This window comes from Hemiscyllium ocellatum, chromosome 35 (assembly GCF_020745735.1).
Source record: "Hemiscyllium ocellatum isolate sHemOce1 chromosome 35, sHemOce1.pat.X.cur, whole genome shotgun sequence".
Classification (NCBI taxonomy): domain Eukaryota; kingdom Metazoa; phylum Chordata; class Chondrichthyes; order Orectolobiformes; family Hemiscylliidae; genus Hemiscyllium; species Hemiscyllium ocellatum.
Genome location: NC_083435.1, coordinates 23,624,773 through 23,644,367, shown reverse-complemented (window position 1 = coordinate 23,644,367; position 19,595 = coordinate 23,624,773). Strand labels below are relative to the sequence as shown.

The 19,595-nt window shown below is 52.1% G+C and overlaps 1 protein-coding gene across 9 annotated transcripts in view; it reads left to right on the top strand.

The window, feature by feature from the left end:
- LOC132832819 (discoidin domain-containing receptor 2-like) overlaps window positions 1-19,595 on the top strand; it is a 242,759-nt gene that overhangs the window by 158,348 nt on the left and 64,816 nt on the right. For all 9 annotated transcript variants that reach the window (XM_060850980.1, XM_060850981.1, XM_060850984.1 and 6 more), the window contains 4 exons: window positions 284-530; window positions 5,334-5,480; window positions 6,051-6,220; window positions 10,313-10,526. In XM_060850980.1, the coding sequence (XP_060706963.1) occupies window positions 284-530; window positions 5,334-5,480; window positions 6,051-6,220; window positions 10,313-10,526 (778 nt within the window). The remainder of the gene's footprint in view (window positions 1-283; window positions 531-5,333; window positions 5,481-6,050; window positions 6,221-10,312; window positions 10,527-19,595) is intronic.

Sequence of the window (19,595 nt, the reverse complement as noted above, 5' to 3'; positions counted from 1 at the left end):
CGTAAGGGGTGGAGGCTGGTACAATTGCAACACTTAAAAGGCATCTGGATGGGTATACGACTAGGAAGGGGTTAGAGGGATATGGGCCGGGTGCTGGCAGGTGGGACTAGATTGGGTTGGGATATCTGGACGATTTGGACCGAACGGTGAGTTTCTGTGCTGTGTGTCCCTGTGAATGGCAGAACAGGCTCGATGGGCCGAACGGCCAGCCCGTTTCCCTCCTGTCGTTCGGGTGCACTGATCAAGCGAGCAACTGAACTCCTTGCCCTGAATCTGTCCCCAGGTCCACTGCAACAACATGTTCTCCAGGCAGGTGAAGATTTTTAAATCCGTCGATTGTTTCTTCAAAAGCGACGCCGCCGTTTCCTGGGAGCCCACGCCAGTCAGCACCGCCATGGTCCTGGACAATAAAAACCCCAGCGCCCGCTACGTGACAGTGCCACTTGGCCACCACCCTGCCCAGTTCATTCGCTGCCACTTCTACTTTGCCGACTCGTGGATGATGTTCAGCGAGATTACCTTCCAGACAGGTAGGGGGCGATGGTCGGGGAGTTGGGGCTGGCCTAGGGCAGGATGGCACTCTACAGGGTGGCTGCCCGGAATGTCGAAACTCTGGTGCCTGTGCAGCAACTGCCTTTTGCCACTGTCTACAGTTCCCTCCTTGGGCTCATCACCGTTCACCTCTTCGATCTCGGAATTCCTTCCAAGATGATGCCTCCCTCTGAAACCTCGCCTAGCCTCACCTCAGAAACCTCGCCTAGCCTCACCTCACCTTGTCCCTGCTCTCTAGTCAGTGCTGCTTGCTGCCTGATCCACATGAGAGAGTCAACCATCTACCTGCAGCCCATTAGATCCCATTCACTTTGAGAACAGCGAGAGATTGCTACTTTAAACCGAGAGACACATACAGACAGACACATACACACAGACACAGACAAACACACACATACACACAGACACAGACACACACACACACACACATACACACAAGACACACACGCTCTCTCTCACACACAGACACACACTGTCACATACACACAGACACACACTCTCTCTCACACACATCCACACAGACACACATACTCTCTCTCTCACACACACAGACACACTCTCTCTCACACATACACACACACACACTCTCTCACACATACACACAGACACTCTCTCACACACACACACAGACACACTCTCTCTCACATACACACAGACAGACACACTGTCTCTCTCTCTCACATACACACAGACACACACACTCTCTCTCACACACACACAGACATACACACTCTCTCTCTCACACAGACACACACACACACTCTCTCTCTTACACACATACACAGACACACGCACTCTCTCTCTCTCTCAAATACACACAGACACACACACTCTCTCTCACACATACATACAGACAGACACACTCTCACATACACATAGACACAATCTTTCTCTCTCACACACACATACACAGACGCACACACTCTCTCACATACACACAGACACACACACTCTTTCTGTCACATACACACAGACAGACACTCTCTCTCTCTCTCTCACGTACACACAGACACACACACTCTCTCACATACACACAGACACACTTTCTCTCTCACACATACACAGATGCACACACTCACACTCTCACACATATACACAGACACACTCTCTCTCATGTACACACAGACACACACTCTCACACACAGACACAGACACACACTCTCTCACATACACAGACACACACACACTCTCTCTCTCACACGCATACACAGACACACACTCTCTCTCACACATACACACAGACACACACACACTCTGTCACATACACACAGACAGACACACTCTCTCTCACACATACACACAGACACACACTCTCTCTCTCACATACACACAGACACACACACACTCTCTCTCACATACACACAGACAGACACACTCTCTCTCACATACACACAGACACACACACACTCTCTCTCACATACACACAGACAGACACACTCTCTCTCACATACACACAGACACACACACACTCTCTCACATACACAGACACACACACACTCTCTCTCTCACACGCATACACAGACACACACTCTCTCTCTCACACATACACACAGACACACACACACTCTGTCACATACACACAGACAGACACACTCTCTCTCACACATACACACAGACACACACACACTCTCTCTCACATACACACAGACAGACACACTCTCTCTCACATACACACAGACAGACACACACTCTCTCTCACACACATTCTGGCTATTGAGGGAGTGCAGCGTAGGTTCACGAGGTCAATTCCTGGAATGGCGGGATTACCTTACACTGAAAGACTGGAGTGACTGGGCTTGTATACCCTTGAGTTTAGAAGACTGAGAGGGGATCTGATTGAGACATATAAGATTATTAAAGGATTGGACACTCTGGAGGCCAAAACAAGTTTCCGCTGATGGGTGAGTGCCGAACCAGAGGACACAGCTTAAAAATACTCTCTCTCACATATACACACAGACAGATACACTGTCTCTCTCACATACACACAAACAGACACACTCTCTCTCTCTCACATACACAGACACAGATGCTCTAACACGTCCACACAGACAGACACACTCTCTCTCTCTTACATACACACAGACAGACACACTCTCTCTCACACATACACACAGACAGACACACTCTCTCTCACATACACAGACACACACACTTTCTCACACCCAGACACAGACACACACTCTCTCTCTCACACATACACACAGACACACACACTCTCTCACATACACACAGACACACTCTCTCTCTCTCACAGACACACACACACTCTCTCTCACACAGACACAGACACACACTCTCTCTCTCACACACATACACACAGACACAGTTTCTCTCTCACAGACACACACACTCTCTCTCTCTCTCTCTCCCACATGCACATAGACACACACACTCTCTCTCTCTCTCACACACACACACATACACTGACACACACACAAACAAACACACAGACATACACGCACACGCACACACTCTCTCTCTCACACACATTCTGGCTATTGAGGGAGTGAAGCGTAGGTTCACGAGGTCAATTCCTGGAATGGCGGGATTACCTTACGCTGAAAGACTGGAGTGACTGGGCTTATATACCCTTGAGTTTAGAAGACTGAGAGGGGATCTGATTGAGACATATAAGATTATTAAAGGATTGGACACTCTGGAGGCAGGAAACATGTTTCCGCTGATGGGTGAGTGCCGAACCAGAGGACACAGCTTAAAAATACGGGGTAGACCATTTAGGACAGAGATGAGGAGAAACTTCTTCACCCAGAGAGTGGTGGCTGTGTGGAATACTCTGCCCCAGAGGGCAGTGGAGGCCCAGTCTCTGGATTCATTTAAGAAAGAGTTGGATAGAGCTCTCAAGGATAGTGGAATCAAGGGTTATGGAGATAAGGCAGGAACAGGATACTGATTAAGGATGATCAGCCATGATCATATTGAATGGTGGTGCAGGCTCGAAGGGCAGAATGGCCTACTCCTGCACCTACTGTCTATTGTCTACAGACACACACTCTCTCACACATACACACAGGCACACACACTCTCTCTCTCACACGCATACAAACACACACTGTCTCTTACACATACACACAGGCACACACACTGTCTCATACACATACAGACACACACAGTCTCTCTCTTTCACACATACACGCACACAGGCACACGCACACAGACACATACACACAGACACATAGACACATCGACATGTACACACAGACACACACGCACATTCACGCAGACACACGCACACAGACATAGACTTGCACACATGCACAAACGCACGCGCGCACACACACAGATGCATGCACGCATGCACACAGACACACATACAGACGCGCACACACACACACAGATACACACACACACACACAGATACACACACCAATAATAGTAGCAGTTTCCCTGCAGACTCCCCGAAATGTTGAGGAAGCCTTTCTCACTGCCCATACCTTATCTGGAGAAACAAGGGAAGCGGAAGAGGGGGGGAGCAGACAGACTTACCAACCAGGGACATCTCTTGGCCACCAAACCAGACGCTACACAAACCTTAGACCTTGCTTTTCTCAACTGGAAGTTGTCTAGAAGTGAGGGTGATGCCCAATACAAGTCAGCCAGCTCCATGAGAGTGACAGTGTGCTCATTGTTGCTACTTAGAGAGGGGCGCCACCAAATCTGTCCCAGAATAATCCATGCGGAGGTCTCCAATGTCTGACACAACGTAGTTGAGGCTAAAGACATTGAGTGTTACTAAGAGGGAGTTAGACATGGCTGTGAGGATGAAAGCTTTTGGAGGATAACAGGAGGAAGCGGGAACAGGGGACTGAGTTGGATGATTAGATCGAGTTGAATGGCAGACCAGGCTCAAAAAGGGCTGAATGGCCTCTGCATTTCTAGGTTTCTACATTTCAGCCACATACTCCCACACTATTGGTCAATCAACACATGTACCATCGCGGCACGTCAATGTCCCAGCCAATTGGAGACCCTTCTTTCCTTGATTGGCCTGTCCTAGAGTCGAGGGGAGGGCCTAGAGGGTGTTGTACCAACAGATATTTTTATCCCCCTTCCCCACCTTAGTGATTAGTAACAAATGCAGTTAAAGAATATTACTTATTTGAACACTCTTACTATGTTTTTCTCTCTGGTTTCATTCACAATAGTGTCTCGGGCGTTAGACTTTCATGTCGTTTCAGCACCACTCAAGAAGCCCGACACCATCCAGGACAAAGCAGACCCCCCCCCCCCACCCCTCCCCCTTGATTGGCACCACACCCACAAACATCCACTCCATCTACCGCCGACGCTCAGTAGCAGCAGTGTGTACCATCTACAAGGCGCACTGCAGCAACTCACCAACGATCCTCAGACAAACCCACAACCATTTCCATCTGAAAGGACAAGGGCAGCAGATACATGGGGACACTGGCCCCTGCAAGTTCCCCTCTGAGCCCCCCACCATCCTGACTTGGAAATATATCCCCCTTCCTTCACTGTCGCTGGGGGCAAATCCTCAAGATCCCTCCTTTAAGGTCAACCCACAGCAGGTGGACTGCAGCGGTTCAAGATGCCAGCTCACCCCCCCCCCACCTTCTCAAGGGGGCAACTAGGGACGGGTAATAAATGCTGGGCCCAGCCAGCAACACCCATGTGAATGAGGGAGCCAGGAGGTGATTGGAAATGTCCACAGAGGTCAAATGAGGCGAGGGGGCATTCCTTTCAGCTGTTGTTCAGTACATTGGCTTTCACCGTTACTCACACGTCTCTGTCCCTTCTAGGGGTCGACCACACCACGCCTGGCATTCCGGGCCTACATCCGCGAGGCCCCGCTCCGCGCCAGAGAGAAACGCTCGTCCCTCCCCTGGAGGCATCAACCGGCGATTACGACCTTGCAGGAGGCATCACGGCAACCGTCAGTAACCTAGGTAACGTTGTGGCTACAGGCACCCCAGGTCGTAGGTGAGACTGTGCCCACCACGCGGTGTCCTCTCCACCTTCAAGGGGCAGATGTAACCACACGCCATAGAGCTGCTGACGTGGCGATAAATGTAGGATTCCCCACAGTGTGGAACCAGGCCATTCGGCCCTTTGAGTCCCCACCAACCCTCCGGACAGCATCCAACCCCTCTCCTTGCAACTCTGCATTTCCCATGACTAACACCCCACCACCACCCCACCCAAACTGCACACCCCTGAACACTATGGGGCAATTTAGCATGGGCCAATCCACCCTAACCTGCACATCTTTGGACTGTGGGAGGAAACTGGAGCACCCGGAGGAAACCCACGCAGAGAGAATGTGCAAACTCCGCACAGACAGTCGCCCAAGGGTGGGATCGAACCCGGGTTCCCTGGTGCCGTGAGTCACCGTGCCGGTGCCCGAGTTAGCTTTCAGGTCTGAAGCACAGGCCGGCCAGAACGTTAACCTTCCATCAGGCTTCTATTTTCCCTTCTCATGGCGGATCTTGACACGCTCACTCTCTCCTCCCTCTCAGATCTCGAGTCGTCCGTCTACCTGTCCCCGAATGCTGGGCGGCCCGTGCCCAAGGCTGACAGCAGCAACACGGCCATCTTGATCGGCTGCCTAGTGGCCATCATCCTCCTCCTGCTCATTGTCATCTTCATCATCCTCTGGAGGCAGTACTGGAAGAAGATTCTTGGCAAGGTAGGTCTGGGGTGGGTTAGGCCCGGGGCAGGCTTGGTGAGTTGCTCTAAACCTTGTAGGCCGCACCGTGGAGAGCGTGGCGAACATTTTACAGCCTCTCGGGGCAATGGAAAATCCGCAAAACCAGATTGATGGCAGAACTGACAGGGCATAGGTTTAAGGTGAGTGGGGGAAAATTTAAAAGAGACGTGAGGGGCAACTTTATCACTCAGAGGGTGGTGCATGTATGGAATGAGCTGCCAGAGGAAGTGGTGGAGGCTGGTACAATTACAACATTTAAAAGGCATCTGGATGGGTATATGAATAGGAAGGGTTTGGAGGGACATGGGCCAAGTGCTGGCAAACGGGACTAGATTTATATAGGGTGTCAGGTCGGCATGGACGGGTTGGACCAAAGGGTCTGTTTCTGTGCTGTCCATCTAACAGAAGTTGCTGGAAAAACTCAGCAGGTCTGTGAGGAGAAATCAGAGTTAACGTTTCAGTGACCCTTCCTCTGAACTAGCAGGAGAAGGCTTGGGTCAAACTCTCCAACATTAAACAAGAGCTTGATTGGGCGTACGCAGAGAAATTGGGTGTAACGGAATGCTTCGAGCTCAGTGCTTTACGATTTCCGACAGTGGACTCGAGATGTAGGGAGCAAAGGCTCAACTGTCAGAGAGCACCGAGAGACGCTGGAGAGTACGTTTGTAATGGGAAGGCAGATTGTTCCTGGTAAGTTAGCGAGTGGGTACACATCGGGCAGATGGAGAACAGTTTTGGGGAAATGAGGTGCACTTCACTGTGGAAGGAAGATTAAAACAGCAGAGTATTATTTAAGCGGTGAATGATTGCTGAATTGCAAGGTCATGATGAGCAACATGCAAGTGTGCAGGTCCAGCAAGTGAGGGGACAAAGATGGCTCATGTAATGCCGGCAGTGGGAATTGAAGGAAGGGATGTTCTCCTTCAGGACATCGTTGAGGCCACTTCTTGAAAAATGTGCAGCTCTGGTCTCATTAGATGACGAGGAAACAAATGTATTGGAAACAGCTGGAAGGATTTTCACAACAGCCCGACCTGGAAGTTGTTCTTATTCGGAAAGATTGGGCAGGTGTCTTCCCTGTTGAGCTCAGAAAAGTGGGATGTGTTTTGCTATCCGTGTGTAAGATCCTGAATGGTCTCAGCCATGTGGACCTGGAGAGGCTGTTCCCTCTAGTGAGTGAGTCCAGGAATAGGGGACTCTCACCAACTTACACAGAGGCACCACAGGAAGCCATCCTACCTGGGTGCGTCCCGGCTTGGTGTGGCCAACTGCTCTGTCTGGTCCATCACCCAAACCAACCTTCCATCCATTGGCTCCCATCTCTACTTCCCACTGCCTCAGGAAGGCAGCCAGCATCATCAAAGACCCGTCCCACCCACCTCCAGTTATAATCTCTTCCAATCTCATGCCGTTGGGGATTAGATTACTTACAGTGTGGAAACAGGCCCTTCGGCCCAACAAGTCCACACCGACCCGCCGAAGCGCAACCCACCCACACCCCTACATTTACCCCATTATCTAATGCTACGGGCAATTTAGCATGGCCAATTCACCTGACCCGCACATCTTTGGACTGTGGGAGGAAACCGGAGCACCCGGAGGAAACCCACGCAGACACGGGGAGAATGTGCAAACTCCACACAGACAGTCGCCTGAGTCGGGAATTGAACCCGGGTCTCAGGCGCTGTGAGGCAGCAGTGCTAACCACTGTGCCACCGTGCCGCCGGGATGTTGAGCTCCTTGAGTGTTGTTTGGAACTACACCCATCCAGGCAAGTGGGGAGTATTCCATCTCACTCCTGACTTGTGCAGGGCATGGACAGTGGGGGGGGGTCAGGAAGCATGTTCCTTGCCGCAGGATTTCTAGTCCCAGACCTGCTCTTGTAGCCGCAGTGTCTTCACAGATAGTTCAATTCAGATTCCGATCGGTAGTTAAAAAAGGTGCAAAAGCTTAAGCACACGTAGCAGTAGGGTCAAGAACAGCTTCTTCCCCCCTCCTCCCTCCCCCTGAACAGGCCTCTCAAATTTTAAAACGAATGGCCTCACAAACGTTTGCCCTCCTTTAATAGGATGGTGCAAGTTTCAATGGCTTCATGACCGTCTGCAGAGTGTAGCTTTTGAAACACAGCCAAGCATTCGCAGGCAGCGGCTTGCATTAATCAAAGCTTCCAAATGAACAGGTGGACATTTCCGCAGATGTAGAACAGTTTGTCCGCCGACAGAAGCACGTTTTTCTTTTCAAAACATCCAGACCTGACAATACAATGAAACCAGAGCCCAGAAACAGGAAAGGAAAGGATATCCTTTCACATTTCGCACAATGTTGTGGTGCTTTCTCAATTAGGAAAGTACTGCAATGCATGTGAACAATTAACCGATGCTAGTCAATGCAAGGGTCAATTTACCTTTAAATGCTAAACCACCAAGATAAATAATTACATTAAAAACACATCTTCATTACAATGCTATACCTAATGGTAACATTTGAATGTTAGATTAGATTCCCTACAGTGTGGAAACAGGCCCTTCGGCCCAACTAGTCCACACCGACCTTCTGAAGATTAACCCACCCAGACCCATTCCCCATAACTAATGCACCTAACGCTACGGGCAATTTAGCATGCCCAATTCAACTGGCCTGCACATCCTTGGATTGTGGGAGGAAACCGGAGCACCTGGAGGAAAACACAGGGAGAATGTGTAAACTCCACACAGACAGTCGCCCGAGGCTGGAATCGAACCTGGGTCCCTGGCACTGTGAGGCAGCAGGGCTAACCACTGAGCCATCCTATTTTACTAGTGCCTTTCAAAAAGCTCCCAACTCTTCAGCCGGCTTTCCGTTTGCCTCAGGGTCACTCACCGTAGGTTTCCGTAGTTTGGCACCGTAGATGGTGCGTGGGAGAAAATCTGATTTTTGTCTCTCACGTTCAGAATGGCAGGACCAACCTCAGCATGGGCGGACATACGTTTCATACTGACCCACAAATATGCTAGGGGAAGGCACTCCAAAGTGCAGCAGAAAACTAGATCCCCTCCTAAACGTAAGGCCCAAGTTTGAATATTCACACATCACACCGTGCCTCCACACTCAGATAAACAATCAGCCTCTATGTGTCTGACTATATGTAACCTTGTTAGTTACACAGTCAGCTAGAGAGGTAGGAAGGCTGTTCTCATTAGTCCATCATTGACGTGTTCCAAAGGGCCAGCATTTATTGCCAACCTTGATTGTCCTTGTTAGGGTGACCATGAGTTGCCTTCCTCGAGTCATTGCTGTCCACGGGGGTCAGATAGATCCTCGGTGCTGTTAGGGACGGAGGTCCGGGATATTGACCCTGTGACAGGGAAAGATATTGCTCTGAGCGAGCGTGGTGCGTGCCTTGCAAGTGTTGGGATTCCCATTTGTCCTTCTCGATGATCGGGCACGGAGGGTGTTGTCAAGCGGAGGTTTGGGAGGATACTGTGCAGTGCATCAGTGCAGGTGCTGTGGAGGGACCAGTGTCGGACTGGGGTGGACAAGGTTAAACAAAATCACACAGTGCCACAACTACCCGATGACAGAGCAGCGCTCCGAAAGCTAGTGCCTCCAAATAAACCTGCTGGACTATAATTCGGTGTTGTTTGATTTTCAACTGAGTGCAGATGGTACATGGTGGAGTAGGTACGTTGGAGCCAATCGAGGGGGCTGGTCTGGGGGAGGGGGGGGAGATGTTGAGCCTCTTGAGTGTTGTTTGGGAACTGCACCCGTTCAGGCGAATGGGGGAGTATTCCATCGCACTCCTGGGTTGTGCCGGGAGTGGACGGGAGGGAGGGGAGTCAGGAAGCGAGTTCCTCGCCACAGGATTCCTAATCCCAGACCTGCTCTTGTAGCCGCAGTGTCCTCATGGGTAGTCCAATTCTCATTCCGGTCTACTGAAGCAGGGAGAGTCATGCTTCTGCGGGGAGTGGGGTGGAAGGAGGACGAGGAGAGTATCAAGGGGAGGGGAGAGTTCCGGGAGGTGGGTGCGAGAGCGCGGGGAGGGGGGCTTCCAGACAGCTCTTCTAACCGCCCTCTCCTCCCCCCTCCCTCCAGGCGCAGCGGAGGATCCTCGAGGATGACCTGACCGTCCGGCTCTCGGTGCCCGGTGACACCGTGGTCATCAACAACACGCAGCAACCCGGCCCCTCACCAGGGGGCACCCCCTCCAACCTGTACGAGCGCATCGGCTCCAGCGACCCAGAGTACCAGGAACCCAACCGGCTGCAGATGAAGCTCCCTGAGCTGCCGCAAGGCACCGACAACTCCGGTAAGGCCACACTGGGGGAGCGGGAGGAGGGGAAGGTTGGCTGGGAGAGGGGAGCGCGGGAATCGCACACTGAGGAGGGGTGGGTCAATGGGAAACCGACACCGGGCGTGGGGAGGGGAGAGAGAGGGAGATCGACACCGTGCGAGGGGAGGGGGAGAGAGGGAGACCGACACCGGGCGGGGGGAGGGGGAGAGAGGGAAACCGACACCGGGCGGGGGGAGGGGGAGAGAGGGAGACCGGCACCGGGCTGGGGGGAGGGGGGAGAGAGGGAGACCGACACCGGGCGGGGGGGAGGGGGGAGAGAGAGAGGAAAACCGATACCGGGCGGGGGGGAGGGGAGAGAGAGAGAGGGAGATCGACACCGTGCGAGGGGAGGGGGAGAGAGGGAGACCGACACCGGGCGGGGGGAGGGGGAGAGAGGGAAACCGACACCGGGCGGGGGGAGGGGGAGAGAGGGAGACCGGCACCGGGCTGGGGGGAGGGGAGAGAGAGGGAGACCGACACCGGGCTGGGGGGAGGGGAGAGAGAGGGAGACCGACACCGGGCGGGGGGGGAGGGGGGAGAGAGAGAGGAAAACCGATACCGGGCGGGGGGGAGGGGAGAGAGAGAGAGGGAGATCGATACCGGGCGGGGGGAGGGGAGAGAGAGGGAGACCGACACCGGGTGGGGGGGAGGGGAGAGAGGGAGATCGACACCAGGGGAGGGAGGGGAGAGAGAGGGAGACCGACACCGGGCTGGGGGGCGGGGGGGAGAGAGGGAGACCGACACCAGGCTGGGGGAGGGGAGAGAGAGGGAGACCGACACCGGGGGAGGGAGGGGAGAGGGAGGGAGGCTGCCACCGGGCGGGGGAAGGGTAGAGAGAGCGGTAAATGGACACGAGGGGCTGCAGGAGTCGGGGGGAGGGCGGCAAATGGACACTGTGGACGGGGTGGGCCGCCCGTAGGTCCCTATTGTGGCCGGCCTCCGTGAAGAGCTGAGCGGGAGCTTCCCTCACCTCCTCCATCCCCCCCCCCCCCCAACCCTCTTCTCCCCCGTTACCCCCACCCTGTTCCCGTTGACCAGTTAACGCGGCCCTCTCGCCTCCCTGGTTGCAGGGTAGGGGTGGGGGTGGGCAGCTGGGGAGTAATTACGCCCTCCACTCAAGGGCCGGGCCAGGGGCAGGGCAGAGCGCGTGTGGAATGGACGGGCATCTCCCAACCAAGTGTTGGGAATCTCTTCCCCAGAGCCTGCATGGGGGCCGTGGAAATCTGGATCTCTCCCCAGAGGAGGTGGTGGGGAGGTGGTTGGGGAGTATCCGTTGAAACTGTCAAGACTGCGATCGAGAGGATTCCTGTCAGGCCAGATGTCAGAGGCTGGGGAGGGGCTGGGTCTAGTCGAATGGACCAGTAGATCAGTGGGCTGAATGGCCTCTTGGTTTTTGTTTTCGCGGTTCGGTTTTATTTCGGCCTGTCACTCACTGAGGTCCTTCCTATTCCTCTCCACCTCCTTATTTCAATTTCCTCTTTTTGAGACAGTCCTCCGAACTTTACTTGGTCTTTCTCTCGCGCCTCCGTAGTTGATCTCCATCTGATCACCTCCTGATGTAAACCCGAGGCCATGTTCTGCCCCACGATGCTCCCGGGCAGAGGAGGGTTTGTTTGAAGGTGCTACACAAATGCACGGGTCAGCAGGACGGCCCAGTCAGGAGGCTTGATGTGTTTGGGTGTGTGCTCCCTCAGATGGGGTCCCGCGTGAGGCGGAGCTGACTAAGGGTGGCACGGTGACTCAGTGGTTAGCACTGCTGCCTCACGGCACCAGAGACCCGGGTTCAATTCCCGCCTCAGGCGACTGACTGTGTGGAGTTTGCACATTCTCCCCGTGTCTGCGTGGGTTTCCTCCGAGTGCTCCAGTTTCCTCCCACAGTCCAAAGATGTTCAGGTTAGGTGAATTGGCCAAGCTCAAATTGCCCCATAGCGTTAGGTGTAGGGGTAAATATAGGGGAATGGGTCTGGGTGGGTTGCTCTTCAGAGGGCCGGTTTGGGCTTGTTGGGCCGAAGGGCCTATTTCCATGCTGTAAGTAATCTAATCTGGTTTAATCCGGCGCAGAGCCCCAATCCGGTCGCGATAAACCCTAAAACACGCTGCTTTAACCGTGACATCAGGTTCCGATATTGTGAGGAAGGGCCATTCAGCCCATCGAACATCCGGCGAGCAGGCCCACCTCATTCCTACAACCCCTCATTTCCCATGGATAACCTGCTTTTCCCCCTCCTCCCCTTTCCCACACATCCCCGGGCACTATGGGCAATCCACCTGAATTGCCCAACTTTAGACTGTGGGGCAGACACGGGGGAGAACGTGCAACCTCCTCACGCACGGTCGCCCGAGGCTGGGATCGAACCCTGGTCCCTGGCGCCGTGAGGCAGCAGTGCTGAGCCACCCACGTTTCCAATTTGTTCCACGCACCGCCGTTTAGGAGCGATGCCATCGGTCCGCGGGGGAGTCGAAGAGAGATCTATCAGAATGGGGTCAGGGTGGTAGGCTAAAGGAGGCAGAGAATATGCCCACCCTCCTCTGCTGCACCTTCTGCGGAAGTTGGAGGTCACAGGCGAAGCAGAGGCAATTATTGAGGGTCCAGAGAGACCTTTGGTGTGAGGGCTGCCTGTTGGTGATTGTTCCTCCAGCCCGTTTCATTGGCACTGTCCCCGTCTCCTGGTGAGGCTGGAGGGAGGTCAAGGCCCCTTCCCTTCGCTGCTGGCCACCGGGGGGGTGGGCACTGCGATGGGAGTGCAGTGCTGAGCGCAATTCCGGCAGGCAGCTACGGTGCCAGCCGCCACCCTCCATGGAGACTTCAACTGTCCCACCCTCCCCCACCACGTGGACTCTCATCTTGTGAGGTGCCAGCCCCAGGGCCCTGATGAAAGGTGCCCAAGAAGGCCTCGTTGGTGCCTCTTCGCCGGAGGCTCAGAGGGGTTGCTCTCTTCAGCGTGAATGCCACCCGGGGCCTGCAGGAGGCGAGAGAGAGAGAGAGCAAGAGACTGAGCGGGGGATGTCAGGACAGGGCTCTGGGCTTGCTGGGACTTGGCCACCAGTGCTTGGAGGTCCCTGAATTTCCCCGCTCGGGGGCGGGCTCTCTCCTCGGAGACGGCAAGGAGGGGAATGCTAGGCCCCGCCCCACCCCAGCCCTCCCTCCCTATTGCGACCGTCGGCTGGTTCCTCCTGGGATGTGCACAGACCTTGGTGTTGGCTCAGGCATGGAGGAGCTGGGGGTATGATGACAGGCAGAAGGGGTCACTCATGAGTCTTGTGGGTGCATTGGCAGAGTTGGGGGGGGTGGGCATGAGCTAGCCCCCCCACCCCGCACTGCTGGAGAGCAGAGGAGCATTAAACCTGCTGACCACCGGGGGGCACTGCAGTGGGAATGCCGGTCTGAGCGCACATCCGGTAGGCAGTAGAGGGCGCCGGTACCATCTCCTCCATGGCAGGGGAGCCACCAATGGAAGCTTCTGGGCATTCCCCATGGGCACCGCATTGAGCCGGCTGGCAACATCAGGCTGGGTGGCAGAGTCAGGCACGGTGGTATCCCAAGGGAAGGGGGGGTAGCTCTCCACTCTTTCACCCTGGGGTCTCCAGGCGCCCACTTCCCATCCTCAGCCACCTCCTTTGGCGTTGTGCCATGTGGTATGGGGAGGCGATGGCCCTAGTGGTGTTATCACTGGACTGTTAATCCATTTCTCGGTGGGAGGGGGACCAGGGTTCAAATCCCACCACGGCAGACGGTGGGATTCAAATTCAATTTCAAAGAGAAGTTTCTGGAATTAAGAATGCCATGACGACCGTGAATCCATTATCCCATCTGGTTCACCCATGCCCTTCGGGGGAAGGTATTCTGCCGTCCTTGCCTGGTCTGGCCCACGTGACTCCAGACCCACAGGCTAAGGGGTTGACTCTCAAACTGCCCTCTAGGGGCAATTAGGGATGGGCAATAAATGCTGAGGTAGCCAACGCCCCATGAATGAATTCATTTTTTTAAGAAGTGGTATTTGGGGGTGGTGCTGGCTTCGGAAAGTCCTGCTGCTGGCCGGCAGGAGGCGGTGTGGAGGCGTGGCGCAAACAGGATGAGGTGAGCAGCAGCAAAGGCCTCTTCCATGATTGCCCCTGGTCCTCACCAACCTTTAGCTAACAATTCGGTAACTTTCAGGCATTGCAGCTCAACACCACCTTCTCGGGGCATCTGGGGATGTGCAGTAAACTCTGGAATCAGCCAGCGACGCCCACATCCCATGAATGAATTGCTTTTGTTTTGTTGAGTTGTGTGTTCTAGTGGATCCGGGAACCTTGGGCTGGGTTCCGCCAGCAGGTTGCTTATTCACGGGGTGGGTATAAAATGGGGCAGGGTGCCCAGCTCACCATCTCCCCGCCCACACCCAAGTTTTACACCCCCCCCCAACTACAATGCAGAGGTTGGGTGGGTTCTGAAATAAGCAATTATTAATTGTGGACAGTTCAACTGACCCTGATAATACACTGCCCACACAATAGTGGGTCAGGTCCAGTCCAGAGTGGGATCGTTGGACAGGAGTTTTTGAAAGGCGGTTGAGTACGTGAAGTACATGAGAAAAGACACTGAGTTCACAATTTGTGTGTGTTCTAGGCCATTGGGGCACAGTGAGACTGAACGTTGGCGTATTGGGTATGCGAAGTATATTTCTGATCCACTGCTATGAGTCGTGGATCATTGACTGCGTGAAGGTATTAAATTTGACAAGATTGCAAATCCCAGCTGTGATAAACTGGCAACCAGCTCGGATCAGCTTCTCAAACGTGGAGTTCCCCTTCCTTCCATTTAAGTTTATTTGGCCCATTCTCCCCCCAAATTATATTTGGCGGTCGTCGGGGGTCGGTTGCGCTCAGTTGGGGAAGGAAGCGCAGCATATTGTAGGTTCAGTCCCCACACCAGCTGAGGTTAACATGAAGGACTCTCAATCTCAACCTCTCGCCCTTCACCTGAGGTGTGGAGAGCAGGCCTATGGTCTGGTGAGACCTTGGTGACTTTACTTGATATTGGTGGTCTACGTTGCTGGGTACAGAGGTATTTCCTGAATTGCTAATTAGATTTATTAAGTGACTCTCTTATTTATGGCCTCTAGTTCTTTGCTGAATGCTCCTTTACGCCTACTCTATCAAACTCTTTCACAACCTTAAAGACCTGCACAGTCAATCTTGATAAATCTAACTGCTCAATTCGAGTATCACAGATTATCTGAAGGGCACGGGCGGGGCTGTATTTCATTCGGTTAATCGAATTCCGGATAACATAGTTTAGCCAAGAACCTTGCCGGATAATCCGCCATTCGGATAATTGAAGGTGTTCTCTTTTCACCTTCCTGTCGTGCCTCTCTCTGTTCCTTTTAACGCCTGGAGAGTAAAATTGCATGCAGATCTCTTAAGTGTGGTCTGATCAGCTTTGTGGACAGGTTTGCACTATCATTGCTGGAAAGGTCAGTCATCTTGTAGAACGTTCCATCTTGCAAACATCAGGACGAATGCAAGAAGACCAAATTTCAAACAATCGGGACAGTTTATGTTCCCGGGGAAAAGGCTACGGTTTGTCTGGTGAGCTGGCTCTGATTGGCTGAGGTGTTGCCATTGCAAAAAGCAATAGGATTCCCCAATTTCCTGAATAATGCAAAAACAAAAGGTGCTTATCCCCTTTTGTTTGGGACGAACAGGTTCCTGTCTCTGGCAGCCACAACTGTAATCAGCTCAACTGATTATCTTAAATCAGTTGTTAGCTAGTCGTGCACTCGGGACTGTTTAACAAGTGCTGTCCAGTTGCACATTAATCGTAGATGTGTTGGCTTAAGCAAGCGTGAGCTAGTTGAATACAGCCTGTACATCACCTCTGACAAACCGCCAGGGGAACGTGTGAGTGCAGGATGGGGATACGTTTCTTAATTCTGGATGCGACCAAGTTAACCTAATTACTTTTCAATTCTGTGCGTCCAGAAACGAACAACAGTCATCTTACGTTCTGATCTTTATTAGCCTGTGCTGTTGAGTTTGAGTTGTTGTATGCCCCGGAGAAACCCATTCCCTGCCCCCTCCAAATCCCTGTCATATACTCCATTCAGCCACAGCGATGAGGAGCAGAGCTCCGACCTCCCCAAGATGTCCCACCTCACAATTACCTTGAGTTGAGATGAATTTTCCAGTTCTTTCATGACCAAATTGTTTATGGAAATGGTGGACGACTGTACTTCCTGCATTGATCCTGACGGAATACTACTTCCCACATTCTGTCCCATCTGAGGAACTATTTTCAACTTCAGTTCTCTGCTTCCTGCTTTTGTTGTGATGTCAAATCCCAACAATGCTTGGACCTGTTGCTTCTCTTTGTTCAGCTTCACTGCTTTCCTTGATCATTTGCATTGCAAATTTGAAAATAAGCGAGTTCATGGAGCAAATGGAAGTTGGCTTTCTCTCTGGGGTGGAATATTTAACAGTACAAACCTGAGATCTCAGCAATGGGAGTGGGGGGGCTGGGGGAAGTTCTGATTCTTGAACGTACTTTGTCATGTACTCAGCTTGTGGTAAACCTATCCCCTCAACTCCACGTATCTTCCCTGACCCAACAATCTCAGTCTTGCAAGCTGTACCGGAACCCCACTGCGATCAAATATAGTAAAGACGTGATTTCTATTGCAGCCTTCACTGTATCAAAAATAAACTCCTGAAACCTGTGAACTAAAGCCTATTCAAACCTTTTACAATTCCCTTAAGTACTTAATTCCTTGTAAAACCTAAACACCTTTGTGAACATAAGATCTAGGAGCAGGAGTAGGCCATCTGACCCTGTGAGCCTGCTCCACCATTCAGTAAGATCATGGCTGATCTTCTCATGGTCTCAGCTCCACTTACCCGCCCGCTCACCATAACCCTTAATCCCCTTCGTGTTCAAAAGAACTACCTATCGTTGCCTTAGAAACAGTCAATGAGGTATCCTCAACTGCTGCACTGGGCAGGCAATTCTACAGATTCACAAGCCTTGAGATAAAGAGGTTCCTCCTCAACTCAGTCCTAAACCTGCTCCCCTTATTTTGAGGCTATGCCCCCAGTTCTAGTTTCACCTGCCAATGGAAACAACCTCCCTGCTTCTGCCTTATCTATTCCCTTCATCATTTTATGTTTCTATAAGATCCCCCTTATCATTCTTCTGAATTCCAATGTGTATAGCCCCAGTCTACTCAATCTCTCCTCAAAAGCAGGCCCTCTCAATTCCAGAATCAGCATTGGGAACCTTCTCTGCTCCCCCACCAGTACCAGGTAAGGAGACCAAAACTGTACACGGTACTCCATGTGTGACCTCACCATTACCCTATACAGCTCCAGCATAAACTCCCTGTTTTAAACTCCGTCCCTCTCGCAATGGAGGACAGTGTTACATTTGTCTCCTTAATTACCTGCAACCCAGCCGTTTGTGATTCAGAACACCGCACTGCAGACAGCTAATCCTTTATTAAACTCCGTGACCTGTCAAACAATCTACCCTGCGCATGACCGAATGTGTGTCCAGTCACTGTCTCCAATGCAAGAGTGCATCTAAGCCTGTAAATAATCCAGATTCTTGCATTCAGGGGAAGAGCCATTTACAATAAAGCAGGCTGTAATTCAAAAAACACTTCTTTTGACAAGCAGTCAAAAGTTGAGCAACGTTCTTGAATTGAGTTTATCAGGGTAGGAAGCTGTCTCAGCTATGATCAAGATGGTATCACATCATTTGGTTTGATATGCGGCCGCTCCAGTATTTGAAGTCACCTCGGTGAATATCTGTTGGGGTGTAAAACAGGGAGATGATGTGATACCTGGAATGATTCTCCACCCTCAGAGTTGTTGTGGCTATGGACAACTTTTCAACTGGGCTCAAGAAGGTACTAAGTGGAAGGGTGGGGTGGAGAGAGATATTTGGGCATACCATAAGACCATAAGACATTGGAGTGGAAGTAAGGCCATTCGGCCCATCGAGTCCACTCCGCCATTCAATCATGGCTGATGGGCATTTCAACTCCACTTACCTGCATTCTCCCCGTAGCCCTTAATTCCTCGAGACAACAAGAATCTATCAATCTCGGCCTTGAAGACATTTAGCGTCCCGGCCTCCACTGCACTCCGCGGCAATGAATTCCACAGGCCCACCACCCTCTGGCTGAAGAAATGTCTCTGCATTTCTGTTCTGAATTGACCCCCTCTAATTCTAAGGCTGTGTCCACGAGTCCTAGTCTCCTCGCCTAACGGAAACAATTTCCTAGTGTCCACCCTTTCCAAGCCATGTATTACCTTGTACGTCTCTATTAAGTCTCCCCTCAATTTTCTAAACTCCAACGAATACAATCCCAGTATCCTCAGCCGTTCCTCACATGTTAGACCTGCCATTCCAGGGATCATCCGCGTGAATCTCCGCTGGACACGTTCCAGTGCCAGTATGTCCTTCCTGAGGTGTGGGGACCGAAACTGGACACAGTACTCCAAATGGGGCCTAACCAGAGCTTTATAGAGTCTCAGTAGCACATCTCTGCTTTTATATTCCAACCCTCTTGAGATAAGAGACAACATTGCATTTGCTTTATTAATCACGGACTCAACCTGCATGTTTACCTTTAGAGAATCCTCGACTAGTACTCCCAGATCCCTTTGTACTTTGGCTTTACGAATTTTCTCACCATTTAGAAAGTAGTCTGTGCTTTTATTCTTTTTGCCAAAGTGCAAGACCTCGCACTTGCTCACGTTAAATACGTTCAAAACCAACTTGGCCACCTGATCCAGCCTGTCACTGAAGCCCATGGGGTTACTCCACCCACACAATAGAGTCATACTCCACGGAAACAGACCCTTCGGTCCAACTTGTCCCTGCCGACCCCAGACTAAACTACTCCGATTTGCCTGTATTAGATCCATAACCCTCTGAACCTTTTTTTATTCACGTACCTGTCCAAATATGTGTAACTGCACCTGCATCTAACACTTCCTCTGGCAGCAAATGAAACAATTTGGCTTCCTGTTTGTTGGCTTTACCATCATGTTAACTTTCTG